Genomic DNA, 21,927 nt, shown 5'->3' with positions numbered 1-21,927 from the left:
ATATATATATATATATATATATATATATATATATATATATATATATATATATAAAAGCATATATGTTACGGTACTGAACTACTTGATTAACAAATCTAAAGATCATGCAAAGGCAACATTAAAACTTTTTATTTTTAATTGTTTGATATTTATTCACAAAATTGGTAATGAAATTGCAATGAAAAAAAAAATGATTTTGAGATATGATGTCATAAGAAAAAGAAATTTTAAAATACATGTGAAAAAAATATAAAAACTGAAAAAATAAATTAAAAAAAAAATTAAGACAGGCTAAGACTATGGAAAAGCCTGAAAATCAGAAACTTGAAATGTCTGCATATTCATTACCAGAGAACTAGAGTTCCCGTATATTTTGCTATCTTAAGTGTTTCCAACCAAAGTAAGAGATCAATTCTCTGTCCAAAATATCAGGAAACCCTAGATTAAAATAACGAACTTACAAGTCCTCTACTTCTGAAAACAAAAAATATGAATTGTTGAAAATAATGTTTTATAAAAGACTTTTGAAATCAAAGGAACAGAATCAGACGATAAATTAAAACGATCAAAATTTTGAAAAGCGTTTGCAATTGGATTTTGAAATGCATAAAAAATCGGGATTATGTCAAAAAAATCGTAAAAACAAGCTCCAAATGCACAAATTTCATGATAATCTGCAACACTACCTAATATGCTAAAGTAACTGCAACATTTAAGTGCAAAAGCACACTTTTGGTGCAAGTTTGACAGATTTTGGCGCAGAAAAGTCCATTTAGCAGTCTTTTGGAGCAGTTTGGCGCAGGATCGGCAATTGGTGCAGTTTGGCTCAATTGGCACAGCTGGCACACCCCTGTAAATCAGCATCAGGTGACATCTTTCCATGCTAACAGCAGCAAGTATTAAAGAATTAAGTTCTGAAAGTTTCAGAAAAGTACTTAAAATTTTAAATTAAAAGTAGTTCTAAAACTAACACGCATCAATTTATCAGAATTTTGCAAATCTATTGTGTTCCACAAAAGCTATTAAAACTGGAATAAAATGCACCACAGGGTCGGACTGGGTCCTCAAAAAGGCGCATACCCCAATTTTTCTGAAGGCGCATGCCGATAGGGGGGGGGGGGGTCGCAGAAAGTATATAGACGGTCATTTTAGGGGAGCGATCAGTGGTGGATCCAGACAATCCTGTTGAGAGATGCGATTGAGTAATTCATTAAGGGCAGGGGGGGGGAGGACTAATGAAAATAAAATTTTTTAAAAATTTGTAAGAACTGAAGCATGTTTTTTTTTCGAATAATGTGCTTTCTTCAAAGAGTTTGAATGAAAGTTATAAGTGTTTCGAGTATCACACACACACACAAGAATAAAAAATTGAAAAAAAAAAGTTTCTACTAATATTCTGGATCTATTATCAAAAATAAACCCTTTAACTTTTGATTTGTTTGAAATCTCGTGAAGTTTCTTCAGTTGTTATTCACACACAGGTCCTCAATTGTACTTTTTTCCTTATAAAAGAAAGGTTGCAGCACCAAAATGGCATCTCTTTTTACCAGTTTACGTATCGAACATAATGAAATACTAAAATTGCATTTGTAAATATAATTTGAAGATAGTTTTGGATTTGTTTGTTGATTGAGTTCTGTTTAATATTCGCGCAAAGGAAGGAGTGTTTGCAGGCTTTCTCCCGAAAATTTTTGTTTGGAACGCATTTTTAGACTATTTGGAGATTAACAAGTGGAAAGGAGGTTTGGGGGTCCCGTTACGGATTTTTTTATTTTTTAATTAAAGCAGGGGTCGATCCAGGTTTTATTTTTTTGGGTCCCCATTTTGTGAAAAAACAAAATATTTTTGTGAAATTTCGTTATTTTTATGAAAAAGCAAAATACGTTTGTGAATTTTCTTTATTTTTGTAAAAAAGAACTTTTCGTGATTTTTTTCTTGGAAAAGATTATACTAAAGCATTTTTAGCTGTCGTATCGTTATAGAAAAGCCCTAGACACGTTTCAGGGGTGATTGCAAGTTCTTGAAGAATACCTGAAAGCTGTCAAGAGAAAATGCGCTGGGGGAGGGGGGAAGTAAGACCCTTAACATTTTATTCGTAATTTGACACATACATTACATTAAATGCTTTTTACAAATATACATATGCAAGACACACTTTCTTAAGGTGAAAGTCTCACAACAGATTTCCTGTTTGCCCTTCTCAAATACTTTAAGAGCAATGAAAATTGCACATGCTGCTGAACGTAATGATAACTCCTAATAAATACAATATGAACAGACTCAAAGATATCACATATTTCTTAACACAGAAGTGAAATACTCATTAAAGATTCCATGTATGTGTTTGAAAAACTTAAAAGTAATTAAAACCCAAAATAATACTGCACCAGCATTCAGCGTTTAATTTTTTAACTTTTGACGTTCTTACAGAGTAGGTATTTCGTTTAAAACTTTGCAATTTAATGATGTTAATAAATATATAAGAAATTTTATTTGTTTGCCTCTTAACAAGGTACAGTAAACATCAAAAATGCGAAAAATTCGTTTACCATGGCCGATGTAAGGAAATCAAGATCTTCAAAACAAATAAAAATATAAAAACAGCATGTAAAATAATTTTATTTTAAGTAAAGTTATTTTAGAATGGGATTTTGAAACTCAACACAAATTAATACTAAATATATATTGCGTAATCAAAGTAAAATTTAGGATTTTCCTGAAAACAAGCTACCAATCACAAGTGTCCCTCTCCCGTCCCCCTTCTGACGCTCTTAAGCAAAAACACCTCACGCAGCAAGCAAAAAGATAAGATGGGGGAAGGTGGAAGAGGCTCCCGCGTAGATGCGTACACATTTGTGGTTAAAAAATATTGTGAAAAGGCTGCCTTTTTATAAATTTTTGTGAAGGGGCTGCTTTTATGACGCGGAATTTTGTGAATGGGGCCGCTTTTGCGACGCGGAATTTTGTGAATGGGGCCGCTTTTGCCATGCAGAATTTTGTGAAGGGGCCGCAAAGCGGCCCCAATTTGGCGCTGGATCGACCCCTGTAAAGGGTATATTTTCGAAAACAGAATTATTTGCCATCTTTGTGTTCTTGAAGGGAAAGATTTGATACATGAGTTCTCCCCAGTCGTTTTAGGATAGCTTCAAAAACGCAATTTTAGATATCTTTAGTATTGCTAAACACCAGAAGGTTCGGGGGCCTTCCCCCGGAAAAAATTTTGGAATTGAAATCCTAAAAACGCAATTGTAAGCCATCTTTGACGACGTAGCAGAAGACATGGGGTTCAGAACTTTTCAACAGAAATTTTTCGATGTAGGAGTTCCAAAAACGCTGTTTTAGGCGATCTTTCAGTGATGTTGAAAGATGAGGAAAGAAAGGCATGGGGGACCTCTCCGGAAATTTTTTGAAATTGAAGTCTCAAAAACGCAGTTGTAAGCCATCTTTTATGACGTAGGGGGAAGGAACGGGGTTTGTAACTTTCCATCGGAAATTGTTGGAAATTGGAGCTTTGAAATACGATGCTTAGCCATCTTTGGTAGAGTAAAGGAAAGGGATGGAGTCAGGAGTTAACCCTCAACTTCTCAATATTGAACATTCAAAAATATAATGTTAGTGGGTCTTTCGTCATTGACGTTAGGAGAAGGACTCGAGATCGAGGACTCTCCCCCGAAAGTTTTTCGGAATTGAAGTTCTAAAAACGTAATTGAAAGCCCTCATTAACGACATTTTCGAAAAAGTTTTGGATTCCGGTGATTTTTTCGAAATTGAAGCTCCAAAAATTCAAAAGTTTTGACAGTCTTCGATGACATTGGAGAGAGGAGGTTGAGGAACTCTCCCCTGGAAATTTTTTGGAATTCAAGTCATAAAAATACAGTTATAGACTATTTTTGGGATGTGTTGGGGGGGGGGAGAGAGAGAGAGCGATTTTGGTGAGCTTTTCCCGGAATTTTTTTAACACAGTTTTAGACGATTTTTGTTTATTTCGGAGAGGAGAGATTTTGTGGACTTCACATTGAAATTGTAAAAACTTGACTGTAGGCCATCTTTGTTAACTTTTAGGGGAAGGCACGTTTCACGAGTTTTTTGAGTGCTAAAAACGGCAATTCACAAAAAATAATGAATAAGTGCATTCGGAATTTCTGAAGTGTCGCCTAGTGGTTTGATTTCGCATCTTCTGAGCGATATTTTTTTCACTAGACGACATTGATGTCCCATGGTCATTATGTTATAAAATGCACTGCTACATAGCTATATGAAATTCAACTTTTCCACTATGAAATTCATTAAAAAAAAGTGTAGAAAAACTCATAACTTCGGTGATGCTAGAAGATAAAGAGAGAAGGCCTAGTGGCCTCCATTTCCAGAAATTTTTTAAATTTTAATCCTAAAACGTTTTTGCCGTCCATCTTTAATGACGTTAGGGAAAGAATGGGATTCGAAACTTTCTTCCACAACGTTTTCGAAATCGAAATTCCGGAATATATTTGATTGAAAACTCGAAGGTCTCTCTCTCTCTCTTTTTTTAATCAGAGTCTTAAAAACGCTCTTGTCATCTTTGGAAACATTACGGGAAGGGAGGGGTAGAAGGAACTTTTCCCGGCAATTTTTCGAAATTGAAACTCAAAAGACGGAAAAGTTTAGACGATAACATCAATGAAAGCCGGCTAGAAGGAAAATTTTCGAAACTTCAAAATGAGGGGAGGGTATGAGAGCTTTCGAATCAATTTCAAAACTTTCGTTCTGAATTTACAAGTTTTTTTTTTGAGCAATCACATTGCTTATTGTTCTCACTTTACTGTCCTTGGCGTTAAGCTGATTTTATTTTCCCCCCAACTCCCTTTACAGCATCACCGTCGGCCGGCCCCTCCCGATGCTGCTCCTCCATAACAAAATTCGTCTCCAGGTTGCGTCCATAACCTACACACACACGCATGCAAACATACACCTACACACATACTCACACGCCTACATATACGTCTTTGTCTGACGTTTGTGTTTGTGTATAGGCATACACATACCCAAACACTCATGCCTATACACAGACACAAACACATACACACGCCTACATATACACACTTGTGATTGAGAAAAACATAATTTGAATTCAAAATGTCAAAATTGAAATTATTTATTTTTTTTTCAGCAAAGGCATTTGCATTGCATTTAATCTTAAAAAGTAGGAAGAGCGCACCTGCACTCGGGCAGGTTGGCAGGCGGGCCAGTTCGAGCCTGATGCACCATATTTAAAAAAAAGAACATGAAAACCAAACACATCATATTTTATTAAGAGATATAACCTTCACTTTTTTTTTTAGAAAAAAAATCCTTCATGCTAGTTATTTATTACTTTTTTTTAATAAAAATATCGTCTGCTATGAATCAGAAATTCAACTCAATTTACTTTTAATTCTGTGAACAGAAACTGCAGATAATACTTTAAAAATGAGGATAAGTCTTGTTTAAGAATATGAAATCAACTTAAAGGGGAAAATTAGGGGCTGTTCTAATTATCTCTTGAACTTCAGGTATAGTTCACCCAGTGCAGCTGTTTAAGGGCTTTAACATGCTGCAAAACATGAACAGATATTACCATTTTTTGATAAGATACTCGCAATTGGAATAAAAATCTTTGAATACTTCTTTCCTGACTTTAAAATAACCTATGTTCAATTCTGTGCCCATGAAAACGTGTATGCGAAATTTCATGACGATCAGTTGAGTAGTTCAGATATGAAAACATTATAAACAAACTTACTTTCACAATTATAAAATTAGTAAGGATTCTATGCATTTGTACGCAAAAAAGAGGGTTTGAAAATTTATAAGTGTTAAAAGATTTGTTTCATACGCACCATAAATAGACACATCTCCTTCTAACCATCCCAGATTGTCACATTGATAAACTCCAGGGAATATTAGAATTCTGTCTCCAGAAGAACAGCACTTGAATGCACTTTCTGGATTATGCTCGAATTCCAAAACTGTTGTTGGACCAAGATCTAAATTCTAAGTTTAATAAATAAATAAATAAATAAATAAATGCTCACAAAATATTAATGTTTTCAAATTACCTAATTTTATACAGATTGGATAAAAGGGAAATTAACTTGCTTGATTTAACAATGGTTCAAAAAAAAATCAAAATTTGCTTATTTTCCTTGGAGGTTTGCAAGGTCATGTACAAATATAGAAAAACCAACAATAGTGTCATTTTAATTAAGTACTTAGGTTCAGATAGATTTCTTAAATATTTAAAAATAAATAATTCATTACTACAACTTTCATTAAAATGAGAACAAAACTGACAAATATCACATAAATACAATAACATTTTATTAATTAAAATAAAATATCTCAACTTTAAAACAAATATTTTTGTACGGGATGTAAAAGTTTAGAAAAAATAAATAAATACACAAATTTCAACTAGAGATGCAGATGCAAAAAAGTTCATACATTATTTTAAGAATCCAAATGTGGAAAAAAGTTGAAATCTTGCGCTAGAATGTTAGTTACTTTACAAAAATCACATGTAAGATTCTACTGAAAAGTTGAAGTTGTGAGTTTTTAGTTGCATAAAATTCATACAAAAAAAATTCCAAAAATTTACACAAGTGACACACTTGTGAAGTATACTCTCTAGTTCATGGTTTCTTAAAAATAAATCTATAGACAGTGACTTGATAACGGACGAGCTTAATGTAAGGAATGTCAAGTGCCAACTAATATAACAAGTTATTCTGAATTTTGAATTTCTTCAGCAGAGTCAAGTGTCAATGCTCCTATTAACTTCAAATTTTATCATTTTGCTCAAAAATGTTATTTAATATATTCTATAATTGAACTCTTAAAGAAAACAGTAATTTAATATCCAAATAAGAAAATTTTGCTGCTTGGTTTTTATTAAATCGTAGAAAACTGACCTTGAATTTAAAAATGCATTTAAAAATCAAAGTTCTGTGTTTGGAAAAAAAATGAAACTGTTTAAAACTGAAGAGTAGGGAGGTTCAAAAATATGCAAAAAAAAAAAAAAGTTTCTCCAAGATAACGGGTCACTTCTCAATATTATTAGACTTGTGGATAGTAATATACTGGAAGAATTTTAGCTTCCTATTTCAACTGAAAAAAAGAGGGTGCTCAACAGCCTCCCCCAAACTTCATATGAATGCGGAAGGGAATTAAAAAATACATTGAACTGAAAAAACACAATGCTACACATTATAATATACACTAGTAATATGCATATACATTGCAATAAAATAATTATTTACAAAAAAACAGCTGGGGAAATTAAATGTTTCTAAACTTGTGGCATTTTCTATATTACGGATAATGTTAAATTTAGGGGTCATTGAGCATCCTCTTAAAATGTGAGTAAGAAGCTAAACCTTTTAGAGCATTATATTATTAGTAAGAAAAAAAAATAGGGAGTGGTCTTTACACCAGATGAAAAAAAAGTTTTTTGGAACCATCCTACTGAAGAGGTTTACTTTCAATTAATACAGTGCAAAAAAATATTTTAATATTTTAAATTATCACATTATTACATCATAATCGCAATGACAAAACTAGGAAATTTTAATTTTTAGCCTACTTTCCCAGTAAAAGTCAGAAAAAGAAGAAAAAAGCATGAAAGAAGGCTTAATGCATCTTAAAAATATCGTGAAAAACAAAAAAAAGTCAAAAATAAATAAAATAATTAAATAAATATTGAAAAATTAAAAATTGGAAAGTAGGGTATTGAGATGGGGGAAAATGTCTGTCGGTCTGTCTGTCTGTCCCCCCCTAATAACTTTTGAATGAATAGTCCGATTCGAACAAACTTTTTTTTGTTCGAAAGATCTCGGCGAGGACACCTCATTCCCATATTTCACTTTTTGATTTGAACTTTTTTTTTTCAACTTTGAACAGTTCAAAAAAACTTAACATTAGCGCCTACGGGGAAATTCAAAGCAATTCTGAACTGTGAGGCGAATTTGCTTCAAACAAACTTTGTAGGAAAAAGCTTTTGATGAAAAAACTTGTATATAAGATATCTTTTTGATTTGAACAATTTTCCGTTCAATTTTGAACAGTTCAAATCCCTTAACATTAGCGCCTACGGGGAAACTGAAAGTCAATGTAGATTCCGTACTTGAAAGCGGATTTACTTCAAACAAACTTTGTTGGAAATAGCTCTTGACTCCCGACTCCGAGAACTTAGGGGGACCTGACACCGACTCTGACTCTTGTTCTCGACAATTAATCGGACTCCGACTCCCCGACTTCGACTCTGACTTCGTAGCTTTGGCAAACATTTATACACGGAGGACAAATGACTGACTCCGATTCTTGGATATTCGACTCCGACTCTTTTATCCCAACATGAGATTGACTCCGACTCCGCTGCTGTGGTTTTAACAGTGAAATAATTATTGTTGATATGATTTGTTTTTATTTTCACGCTAAAGTTTTAATTTAGGTATTTAGTTTTCGGTGAATAAACTCGAAAAATATGCGCAGACGATTTTTTTTTTTTTTTTTTTGACAATGAAAATTATTTCTTTAAGTTGACATTTTATTGTTTTTTTTTATTTTGGTAAGTGCATTAATTCGTTTAAAAAATTATTTTCGGCAACAGGGGAAAAAGAAACGATTTTTTTTTATATGATGTATTTATTTTAATGAACTTATTATTATTTTTTCGTTTTGAAAGCTGTTAAAAAATTTTTTTAATGGAAAGAAGTGTATTAGCTGCTTTATTTAAAAGGTGCTGCTATTTTATTTGTTCGTTTTTTTGAAGAAAAGTAAGGAATATTTTATTCCTAGAAATCAGCTTAAAATATAAAAAAAAATATGTTTGAAAAAATTTGCGATTTTAGCTATTTTTGAGAATATTGATCAGGTACTAGAAAGTAGTACGGGTATACGAGAAAGTAGGCTCGTCTAGTTTTAGACGGAACTTCTTGTTCTAATTGATAGAAATCAAATTAAAATATATGAATAACTCACTTTGATGACTTCAAATGTAAATTCTTTAGCAATTATAAATGTCACTGGGCCTGCCTTAGAACTCATTTGAGATTTGAAAGATTTTCTAGGGACATACTTTTTCATAACCAGAGATCTATATTAAGTAGAAAAATTAGTTAAAAACTAAAGTAAGCAATTATATCTATTGATTTATATATATATATATATATATATATATATATATATATATATATATATATATATATATATATATATATATATATTATACACAAATTCTTTTGACTAATCTTTTTCTCAAGAATTTTGGGTTTGGGAATTTCAGTTGTGCCTTAAATAAATAAAATAAAAAAGATGAAAAAAGCAACTACAGTAGGGGCCACTTAATGTGATCATGGTTAATGTTATCATGCGCTTAACGTTATCAGAATCAGGAAGTCTCGAAACACTTGTATACTAATACATGTTAAAAACATCGGAAATTGTAATAAGTGTCTTTATTGTTATCACTTTTTCATAAACTTTCATTTTTTCCCTGTTTTTGTTCCTTAATGAACAGAAATACAAAAGCAAACCCTGACGAGACTAACTTTTTGTGTGGTACTCTGATGCATTCTGTGGCATTCAATAGCAATGCAAACTTAATCTAGGGAGGAAACAACAGGACGTTTGTTCTCAGTGACTACAAATTCTCCTAAGATGCCTTTTGTTTGCACATGCAAAACTTCTGCCACTAGACATGTCCGTGACCGTGGTTGCAGGTGGTGATCTTCTCCCACTTTGAGATAATTAATGTAGCTGCTGGAAAAACGAATTCACTTCTATCAGTAAAGCAAAAACTTCAAAAACTTCAGTCTAAACGGCCTAACGTTTTATCCAGAGAGAAAAAGCGCAATGATTTTAATAGTTGAGGAAGAAATTAATGTTATAAAACACTTTGACAATTTACCCATGCTGAGTCAAAGAAATGCTGCAGCCATGCTAAAAATTTCTCGGCCATTACTTTGTACGTTCTAAAGAATCGCGATGAAATTCAAAACAAAGCCCAGCTACATAAACATTTAAACATCAAGAAAACCGTGATGGAAAGATGGTGAAGTTGAAACTGGTTTACAAATATCAAAAGAAAAGATGCAAGAATAAACAGGCATATATTTTATTTCACCATGTTTATAAAAATTGCATACTAGGGTGGCCCAAAAATTTCAAATTTACCCTATACCCCAGGGCACCCACTATTTTTTTTACCTTCGTTGATAGTAGTAAAGTGCCAAAAATTCAATGTCCTAGGTTGAGTAGAAGGCAGTGCTCAACATCGTCAAAGTTTTAAAAAATTTGTTATTTCCTTATTTCTTAAATATTGATTTCTGTATTCTTGTTTTCTTTCAGATGCTGTTTTTGTGAAAGAAATACCAAGAAAAATGTCTTAAAAATATATAACTATCAATAGTTGTTTGTGAGGACTGTTTTTATACAAGACATTGTTTAGGACTTTTTTGTGAAAATATGGCTTTATCATCAACACGTCAAGCGGACAGTATATTCTTGATAGGTATCAAAGATCTAGAACCAATATCTCGATTTAATCAGTTACCAACTATAAAGCAAGTCCTTCTTAGATTCCATTTTTTTCTCCAAAGGAAAAAATCGGTTCGAAATGCCAGTCACAGCACTGTAGAAGAATTAATTTTAGTGTGGCAAAAAACAGCTATCCCGATTAGACTTGTAAAACATTGTATTGATAAGCTTGAAAAATTACACTCTGAATGGCTTCTGTTAAAAAAAAATAAAGGAAGAATCTCTGATACCCAAAAGAAACGTGAAACACTATTTCAAGAGCAGCTAGATATATTATTTGACATTGCTCACAATGATGCAATTACTATATGCAAAGTAGATGAAGACAGAAAATTTTTAATTGATCAGAGGACGGAAAGAAATATGATTATTTCATCAGAAGACAAGAAATACAACATGAAACAAGAAAGGAAATTTCAAAGAAAAATGAAAGAACAAAAGAGACTTGAAAAAGGGAATGAGCCAGGGTCCTCTTCCCTGATATCTCCAACTGTGACTATTTCAAATTCAGATGATGAATCAAGAGAACAATCTGATTCAGCCATAGATAAATCAGAAGAGATGTATAAGTATATGTATAAGCCACCATCTTCTTTTAAAAGAAGGGAATCCCAAAAAGACTCACAGAATGAACCAATTGCTAAGAAATCTTTATTTTCTAAACATGTCACAAGCGCATTAGATCGCAATAAGGTTTCTGATAGGGAAGCCTTTAGACTAATGGTCCCTATTGCATCGGCATTGGGGCATGACCCTAGTTCCTTGCCATTATCACGAAGTACTATTCAACGCAAAAGGAAAGAAGGAAGAAAAGCTGTGTTTGAAGAAATAAAGCAATGTGTTTCTTTTGACGATCCAGTTATTGTCCATTGGGACGGGAAGATTCTTCCTGATATTTTGAGCACTGATAAAGTAGATCGATTGCCCGTATTAGTATCTGCAGGTGCAGATGGTAAGGAGAAATTGCTTGGAGTGCCAAAACTTGTAAGGGGTACTGGTGCAAATGCAGCGAATGCAGTTTATAATGTACTAAGTGAATGGGGTTTGGAGAACAAAATAGTCGGCATGTGTTGTGACACTACATCCGTTAATACAGGGTTTAAAAATGGAGCTTGTGTTATGCTGGAACATAAAATTGGAGAAGAATTATTATGGCTACCATGCAGGCACCACATTTTGGAGATTGTTCTCAGTAAGGTATTTACTCTCTGTTTCGGACCATCTAGTGGTCCTGACATTCCTTTATTCAAAAGATTCAAGGTAGCATGGCCCTTCATACACAAAGAAAACTATCAACCATTAGAAAAAGCTCCTGGCAGTGAAAATTTAAAGCTCACTGCGGTAAATGCTTTATTAGTTGTCTTAGGAAGGGATAAGCAGCCCAGAGATGATTACATGGAGTTAATAGAGATGACTCTTCTAGCTCTGGGCTATACTCCATATAAAATTCATTGGAGAGCTCCAGGTGCAGTACACCACGCTCGTTGGATGGCGAAATTGTTATACGCCATTAAAATTCACTTGTTTCGTGAGGAAGACAGTTTCAAAACCACACAAAAGGAAAAATTGCAGTTAGAACGCTTTGTGAACTTTGGAGCTCTTGTACATGTAAAATATTGGTTTGAAGCCCCTATGGCTACAAATGCTGCTTGGGCAGACCTTTGTCTGTGGAAAGACATGACCAATTATGGAATTATTGATTCTCAAATTAGTGAAGTGGTTAAAAATGCCATAAAAAATCATCTTTGGTACCTCTCGGATGAGTTAGTTGGCTTAAGTTTATTCTCAGAGAAAGTTTTAAATGAGGAAAAGGTAGAAATTGTCAAGAAGATGGAGTGTGAACCTACTGACCGGAAGGTAAGAGGAGATTTGTCACTTTTAACTGACCAGGCCGTTTTGGCTGATTTTGCCAATAAAAGATCATTGCAGGTGTTTGATAAATTGAAAATAAATTCACATTTTTTGACCACACATCCAAATGAATGGAACAGCAATGAACATTACATTAGTGGTAAACAAATCACAAAAAATATGAAAGTTGTTAATGATATAGCTGAGCGTGGTGTGAAACTTTTTGAAGAGTTTAATAAGCTTTTGACAAATGATGAAGAAGAGAAACAGTTGGTCCTGCAAGTTGTTGAGGCTAACAGAAAGTTGGTTCCGTCCAAAACGACAAAACAAGTAGCTGTTGAAAGTTTGAAGCCATCAACTTCAAAGCATTAAACCATGTTTATTTACCCCAACCAGTACTTTCCTATAAGATTTTTGTATTATTAATCAATATTATACAATAAAATAAACTAATTTACTACTACTCAGCTATTTGTACTTAATTTAAAACAATCCTCAAAATTTCCTATTTTTCAATTTTATATTTAATATTAAATGTCTTTGAGCACTGTCTTCCAATTGGAATATTATCTTCAAACTTTGCCAAAATACTTGTTTTATTACTAGTAAAAAAAATAGCGGGTGCCCAGATATGTAAACTAGTTTTGAAATTTTGACTATAAAATATGGGCCACCCTATTGCATACTTTAATTTTCCCATTTATAACTCAGCTATTTCCATTCTGGTAATTTAGTAACTTCTAACTTAAAACTGTGTTTTGTTAAGTCATTGTAAACTTAATTTGTTGTAGCAAGAAAAAAAAAAGCTTAATTGAAAAAAAAAAAAAGATTTTAGTGTCATGGATTCTTTTCGGTTATTGGTATCAAATTGTATTTGTTCAAAAGTGATCACATGAAGTGGAGCCTACTGTACTACTTAAAAAGTTCTCAAAAATGGTAAATTAAGTAGAACTTCAAACAACACAGCAATTGAACAGAATTTGTTTGTTCATCTAAGGATGCATTGAATTTTTCTCAGTTTAATAGGATTGGCGACACTTTCGTGAACAAGCAAAAACTCATCTGATTAAACTAAAAAATTGATAAAATACCAATTATTTTAAAAATTTAGATTAAATTCAAGCTTTAAAGCACCTTTCAGACAGTGTTCCAAATTTCATAGCTGTAAGAATGATTGATATAGCTGAACTTTGAGCACAGAAAGATATTGTTTTTTACATATATAGAGAAAAGTTTACTAATTAAAAATACAATGAAATCTAACTACAGCAAAACATCAAGGGATCACAACTTTTGTTCGTAGTAACAAAGTTTTCATTGTAATGGAATTCAAGTAATGTAATGGAAGTTAAGTCATTGCTGAAAATGTATTTCCTTGAAACGGATATTCCGCAGTATTGGTATTTGTTGTAACAGAATTTCACTGTAATACAAAAAAGCAGATTTTTAAAAGATGAAATAACATGAGAAAGTGAAAAAATGAAAAATATAGATGGAAATTGCTAGATTTCATTGACTTTTAATCTTTCTCCTCCTTAACTTCACAAGATGTTTTGAAATATGAATTGTAGTTATTTACCTAATGATTGGATTTTCTAGCATCTCCAATTTTGCTTGCAGTTCCCCAAGTCTAGTTCTTAAAGACATAGAATGCATCAAATCATCATCATTTATCTCTGCTTCAGAGTCGCTGATATTCATTTCTGTGTATAAGGCATCTAAATCCTTATATATTTTCCAACCTTCCTTGAGGATTAATTGTATCTTAGTTATTACAGGTTTAGGTAAAATATTATTCTTCATGTCAAAGAACCTGCAATGAGAAAGTATAAATCCATAAGTATTCCATTCAATTTATGTGAACAGAACCACAAACCATTATTCGAGGGGTTTAAAACATTTTATGACATTTACAAAACATATTTTGAAACAACTCATAATATATATTTACAGGGTCCAACCCGTGAGTCGGGGGGGGGGGGGGATATCCTGCTGACTAACTCTTTCAGAACAAGAAGCTTTCCGACGCCATGCTAGGTTAAATTTTTGTATTAACTCTGAAAAATAATTTGTTTGGTGCCTAAATTTTTTCCCTGCTGTTTAAGATTTTTCCAGTTTTTGTCGATCTATGAGGGCAAATCAAAGTCTTTGTGCCTATTTTTTATTCACTACATACAGGTATTTACAAGTGCACGTACCTTACATTATTTCTCCACATAGTCACCACACCGGTTTAGACATTTGTCCCACCACAGCACTAAATTAAAGATCCCCCTGTGATAAATTCTTCCGACTGCCTGTGGAACCACCGTCAAACCGGGTTCTTGGCTTCGTCATATGTGAATCTCTGTCCTGCCAGAAACTTCTTCAGTGGAGCAAAAACATGAAAATCACTAGGGCAAGTTCTGAACTGTAGGTTCCCCTGTGAATTGCTATGGGCTTTTGTCCGTTGCTACATACAAAACGAATAACACTTCACTGCTCATAAGTTGTGGACGTCTGAAGAACAACAGTCATCTTAAAATGACTGGCAGCAGCTCCGCTCTTCCGAGCAAAAAGCAGATACGGCTGGTACGGTTCAAGGAACTGTCACTGCTGCGAATGTACATGCTTGCTTTGTCTTCACAGCCATATTTTGGCTTTAAAAAAATAGGCGCAAACGTTTTGATTTGCCCTTGTATGCATATCTACATACAGTGAACTACTGGATCATCCCATGAAAACTCGAAACTAAAATGAGAAAAAAAATGTCTCACCAAAATGAGTTTAGTTATTATGTCTTAAAGAGGAATGTTAAAAAGTGAGACAATTTATTAAAAGCTGGCCACTACTCCATCCTCATCTGTTAATACTATTCTACAGAAAGCTAAAAATGGCTGTTGAAGTTGTTTATGATGTACCTCTGTAAAGGATCTATGAAACATCAAGAAGCAAAAGAGTAAGTGATAAAATTAAAAATTCAAAGACAAGAAGCACAAATGATAAGATAAACTCTCATCTTTATTGGGTTAAGAGATGGTAATGGTAGCAGTGGGAGATGCTGCTTTACAGCAAGATTTAGAAAATCTTATTCAATGAAAACTTGCGTATGACTTGCACTTCGTTTTTTTTTTAATTATTATTTTCTTTTCTGTCATCATTTACACTAAATAAGAACACCAAAAACTTTTACAAGCTTTAATTTATAACCAAAATTTTTAGATTAGTAGCCATTTGAAATTACAAACGAATTAGTTTCTATACGCAACTCATTCTGAATGTGCTATGAGAAAACTTATTCATTAAAAACATTGCTGTTGTTAAAAACAAATATTTGGGGAATTCATAAAAAAATGGTGATTTGAAACCACAATTTACATTACATTTGCATTATTTTTACAATAAAAAAACAAATAATTTGTTGGAGGAGGAGCTCCTCCCTCAACTTTAGCAGTGATTACAAACATAATAAACAATTTCAACATAAATTTTTAAAAAATACATTAATGGCAAGTAAAAACTTACAACTGTAGGCGTGGTTTCAATATTTTTTCAGTATATGAGATATCATCATCATCTCCATCCCAAGGACGAGCAAGTTGCGTCATGAACAGCCTTTAAAATATACGTCATCAAATCAATCACAAATATGCAAACTTTACAGGGACAAGAATAAAAACTATCTTGCATAACTCAAAGATTCACTTTGAGTTCTTCTGGTATGGAACCAAAAAAAAAAAATTCCTATTTCACTCCTAAATCACTGTATTACATTATCTACCGAGACTCATCATCCAGTATTTCTCTTTATAAAATATATTTCAGGGCTGTAGAGTCGCAGTTGAAGAGTCTGAATTGGACTGATTTTGGGGTAAAAGAGTCGGAGTCGAGAGTCAAAAGTTTAAAGTTCTGAGAGTCAGAGGTGTAACATGACCAAACATTTTTGGGGGGCATCAGGGCTTTTACCAAGAAAGGTGTTGAGCCCCCCCCCCCCAAATGGAGGGTTCTTTTTCGATGCTTTGTTCATGAAATAAATTTTCTGTTTCATTAGATAGAATTACTTTGTGAAAGAAAAACTTATCTAAAATCTTTGAGCATCAAATTAAACGACAAAAAAATAAACTACTCTTTGATGAAAAATGATAAAATAAGCTTTGTGCTACTGTATGATTAAAGTGAAAAAAAAGTGTAAATAAAGCACAAATGCTCAAAAAAAAACATATAGCTATTTAAAGGCTACAATGGAATCTTTTCATCAGTACAAAAAGCACACCACACAACCAGAAAACAGTGAGAGAACCGACTCCCATGGCTTTATAGTTGTGTGAAGAGGTTTTTAACACGCTTTTATTAGCTTCACCTGTATGTATGTATCTTGTAGCGGAATCTTGCAATACAATTTCGCCTACTTCCAGCGATCAGATTCTTTTGAAATTTGGCGCGCGACCTCAGACCTGATGACAATGAAATATTCATAATCAAATTAATTAACTCTTAATTGTTAGTTTCCTCCAGTTTTAATAAATATTTTGGCATAAATCCAACACTATGAAAAAGGAAAAATTTTAAAAACACATTTAAAAATGCTCGCAAAAATTATTTAAAAATATCTACAAAAACCTTTAACTTTCTGCATCAGACAAAATTTGTTCCAATGTTCAAAGGTAATTAGAACATGAAATAGAATTGTTTTGAACTAATTTCATGCCAAAATTTAGGTAAGCCATCAATTGGAAATTCATTGCTGATCAGACCATTGTTGAACAAAACTTTTATTCAAATGCATCTCAAATTTTCAAAGTAATATAAATATGATTTCCGCAAACATACATCAAAGACTCACAGTAGCTTCCCATCGGGGTGCCCTTGTCTTAACTTTAAGATATTACCTCGCACTCGTTTTATAAATAATTTCGTCAATTAAGTCCCAACTAAGACTTTCACGAAAAGAAGTAATTGCAATTTAAATGAACTAAAAAGTGAAAAATAATCTGTGGATGATAGTAGTTAACCCAATCACTTAATTTTAATGTAACACAAAAAAGCGTGGGGGGCTTCTTATCAGTTGTCTTGAATTTCTTCCATTTGTTGTCCAAGCAAAAATAAATACACAGCACTGCACGGTTTTTTGTATTACATTAAAATTAAGTGATTGGTCAACTATAATCATCCAAAGATTATTTTTCACTTTTTAGTTCATTTCGCTACAGAAGCGTGTTTTTTTAGTTTTTTAAACTTTTTTTTGCACTAATGAAGAGGTCTTCTTAAAATTTGTGCATTATTTATGTCAATTCTTCACTTTAAGCATACTCTTACTTCAATTTTAAAAAATACCACTTAAAATTTTGGCCAGGTTGGAATTTCCCTTGCTTTTTTCCCCCCAGTGTGTTAAATTCGTAAGTAACAAACATAGCTGTGTGTGTGTGTTTTTTTAGCAATAGTACGTAGCAAATAACTACCTATCCTGTAACTATCTTACAGATATGTCTTTCTCATAAAAACTTTCCATCTGCTCAATGCAAATATCATGGTATACATTTTTTTTTCTTTTTTTTTTTTGAAAATTTTATCCATTATGATGAAAATTGAATTTCAAAGAAAATTATTCATGCATTAACAAAAAACATAAATTTAACATAATAAACCATGCACAAATTCAATATTTAAAATGTTATTTAAAGCACATTAATAAAAGTGTTTTAAGTTATTTTACCTGACATGCTCAATACAAGTTGCAGTCTTGGCATATAATTCCTCTTCATCATTTTCACTTATAGTAAATAATTCTATTAATGGAACGGTGAGTAAATTCTCAGGGTTTATTTTGGTTTTTAAGGTTTCTAAAATTGATAAATCAGAATTTTCTATAATGACACTTCTTACATAAACATCTGCTTCCAGTTTTTCTAAGCTAACATTAATCACCTATAACAAAAAAAATTAATCATCATAAATCATTATTGTTTTTCCATAATACTGAATTTGCATAGAGTATAATATTCTTTGCACCCCTTGTGGAAAACTTTAAAATGACGGACTGAGTAAAAGTTAATGAAAACAAGGGAACTATCAGGAAGGCTTGTATTAAAATTTTTAAAAAGTGGGGAGATGTCAATGCACAAAAACTGCGGACAAAATGAAAGATCTTTGATTTTAATATGCATATATACTTTAGACAGGGTTTCTCCCTCCCCCTCCCCTCAAAAAAAAAAACGGTGACGCACCTTCAGAATGAGAATAAAGGCCTTTAAAGCACCATACCACTAAAAATTTCTGTTTTGGAGTCGGCAACACACATGACGGGCACCCAAATGGAATGGGGAGGGAGGGGGGCAAGTGGAGGCTCAAGGTCCACCCCATTAGAAGTTAGAATTTCTTTGCTTTTATACTTTTTTCTATGCAAAATGTAAAAACATTTCTTCTCCAGCCATTAATGAATAAGTTATTAAAAATATCAAATTTTAATAAATCTAATCTGTATTGAAATCGGTTCCCACAGGGTAAATATCCTGCTAAACCATGTTGAAAATATCTCAGCCCCCCTCCCCCTTAAAGTTTTGCACATGGGAGCCCATGGAGACACAATAGGCATCCTCCCCCCTCTGCTGTTGTCATTCATGCTTTAGCTATTATTATTAGAAAAACATCCCCAGAAATACTCTTAAACAACTCACTCAACACTATTTTTGATTCTGTAATTGAATATCTTGCTGCTAATGAACGAAGAATGGAATTCATTTACAAATGAACTGTTAAGTTAAATACAGTAAAAACTGTAAACTTGGTGATATTTTTGTAGTATTTATAACGCTGCATATTTTTGACCTCAATTTCAGTAATTATTTGTTTTCTTAACATGTTTCTCATATGCATTTCTGAAGTATTTTTGTAATCAATCAGTAGGTATTATGTATTACATATTTGTTTTTGCTGCAAAAAATGCTGTATTCAACATGACAGTTACTAGAATTAACACGCTTTACTCAGAAAACACAAAATAGATATACCACAAACAAATAAAAGCATATAAGCCATAATATGATGACAATTGAGGCAGTGAGAAGCAAAGGGATGTAAGTGGCAGAATTAAAAATTGGGAGATAACCAGTACGAATAGTAGGTGAACCTCGCCTCTGTTTTGGGGCAAGAGATAGTACTAGAAGCTATGGTAGGTTTTGTTATACATCATGATTTAGAAAAAAAATTCAATGAAATCCTACCTAGCATCTTATCTTTAAACACGTTTTACTCAAAAATTTAAAAAAACTTACATCCCTTGCTTCTCACTGCCTCAATTCGACATTACAGCTACTTGGGCACTTGCTTGAGCCACTGTATGTGCCTGGAAGAATCCAATATCCAGGAAAATCAATATCTGGTGCATCTGTAGTAGATATTTTGGGGAAGCACAAGAAACCAGTATTATACCCTACCTACTAAAAAGGCGGGGTTGCAATAACTTAGTCACCTAAAAAGCTTGAAGATAAAGAATGGTCGAATAATTTTATATTTTAACCATTAAATTGCTTTAAAAATTTCATTATTTTTATTTATTTAGCAGGTTATTTATTACTTTAATGGAATTTTTAATGCTTTTGTGGCTTTTTTTTTTTTTTTTTTTGGCAGAATTTTAATGCAGCATTTCAAATAGCTGAGGTAAAACTTTTGAAACCTCACCATGCCCAAATTACATTAAGTCTGCCCTGTAAACTTTTAAATCTCCGACTTTAAGCAACGTTATTGGAAGCAGGCCCATCACTTCAAATTTTTCCAAGAAAAGGGGGGGGGTCAAAAGATACTCAATGAATGTTACATCAAAAAACAAGAAAACCACACCCACATACAGTATAACCCCGATTTAACGATATCGTTAAATCAAGAAGCATAGACAATCAATGCAATCAAATCCGGACCAGTGAAATGTATCATTAAATTGTGGAAATCGTTAAATCGGGTATCATTAAATCACAGTTATACTGTATATGTAAATACATTAATTTATGAAAGTCAGTGCAAGGCGATTGTCCCCTTCCTAACCACCTTAAATGATGAGCTTGACTAGAAGCTACATTTGCATAATTGCGACACGCTGACAAGTCATAAAATGAAAAGCGTCAGTAAGTTACAGGTTATTAAAAATTAGCATTATTGCATTAGGCTCTTATTACATTTCATCAACTGCAAAGGATACTATAAAAGTTTTGTTTTTTCAAAAATACATAAAATAATTGAAATCAAAAAAATAATAATAATCAAAAAATAATTAAACAATCTTGTATGTTGCAAATCAAGAAAAGCCTTGCATGTGAACACATAAATTGCAAATAATTATAAGATAAATTAACAGTAAAAATTATATATATTCACCTCAACAATAAAGTCACACTCAAATTTAAAAGCAGATGATTCTTTTGTTGATCGCCAAACTGCTTTCCAACCAACAGGTTCTATAATGCTTGTAACATATTCAACAAGAAAAGTTTCGACGTTAGAAAAGGTACATCCACGCAAAATATCCAGGCAAAACAACTGAAGAAGTTCATTTAAGGAAGCAGAATCTATTTCCAGCTTGTATATATTTGGATGAACGAAACAAGGAGTTAATTCAGGTAGCGGGTCCATTTTTACATTCGAATAGCCTACAAAAGTTTGAGAAAAGCAGAAATTAATGTAAAAATTGGAAGGCAAAGCAGAAAAAGGAGGGAAAACAATTTAGGTAGTAAATATTTTAAGATTCATAACAAAGTCAATTATTGTATTTATTAAAACTTTGCAGCAAAGCACTTAAACATTGGCATTTCAAAAGTATGAACTTCTAGTGTCCTTTTTGCGATTGAATTGCTTAATTACTAATAAATAAGTAAAGCTTCGGACAGCAGAAATAAAATAAAGATAAAAAGCAACGAAAAATACAACATACATTGCGTCAAAATTTCCGTAAGTTACACAACAACGTCTGCGGTTTTTAAACATTTAAATTTTGACACCCGACGATACGTCAAATTATATGAAGTAGTGTTGAAATGTTTACTCCCTTCACATGTAATCGCAGGTTTTTGAAGGTATTGGGTATGTTCGAATAGAACACCGGTTAACCGGTTGGTTGATTTGATGATATTAGTGGTGAGTGTCTCTGGAGTCCCTATATGATTTCTAAACCGTCGTAGAAGTAACCGTAGGACCGGTTGTTCTCAAACCATGATACAGTTGAGATAACATTCTAGAAGGCCCCGATTCAAGACTACAGCCGTTCCTATTAATATTACGGCTTAGCTAAGAAACTAAAGTGTGATTTCTTTCATTTTGCATTTGTATAACCTGAAAAAGAAATCTGTTATTTCTTGGATCGAAACGACTCTTCTAGGTACTACGTCTACAGATTTTTTCAAAAAATGTAAACTATTGATTCTATCGATCGAATACATGAACGAATTGCGATTTTTCGTTCCCTTAAATTCAGTAGCGTAACTTCACATTTTCGCCCCCCTACCCCCCTCCTCGCCCTGCAGTCGCAAAATCTGATTTTGGGCCCCCTACTAAAATTCG

At 32.8% G+C, this 21,927-nt stretch overlaps 1 protein-coding gene across 1 annotated transcript in view; it reads right to left on the bottom strand.

Moving 5' to 3' along the window:
• Positions 1–21,003, bottom strand: part of LOC129216649 (SHC SH2 domain-binding protein 1-like) — a 31,813-nt gene extending 10,810 nt beyond the window's left edge. The window contains exons 1-6 of the mRNA XM_054850866.1: positions 20,749–21,003; positions 18,095–18,306; positions 15,907–15,996; positions 13,982–14,215; positions 8,995–9,109; positions 5,856–6,009 (exon numbers count right to left, since the gene is read on the bottom strand). Of these exons, the coding sequence (XP_054706841.1) occupies positions 5,856–6,009; positions 8,995–9,109; positions 13,982–14,215; positions 15,907–15,996; positions 18,095–18,306; positions 20,749–21,003 (1,060 nt within the window). The remainder of the gene's footprint in view (positions 1–5,855; positions 6,010–8,994; positions 9,110–13,981; positions 14,216–15,906; positions 15,997–18,094; positions 18,307–20,748) is intronic.
• Positions 21,004–21,927: the final 924 nt, after the last annotated feature.

The sequence above is a fragment of the Uloborus diversus genome, chromosome 2 (genome assembly GCF_026930045.1).
Source record: "Uloborus diversus isolate 005 chromosome 2, Udiv.v.3.1, whole genome shotgun sequence".
In the NCBI taxonomy this organism is placed as follows: domain Eukaryota; kingdom Metazoa; phylum Arthropoda; class Arachnida; order Araneae; family Uloboridae; genus Uloborus; species Uloborus diversus.
This window is presented reverse-complemented; position numbering and strand designations above follow the sequence as displayed.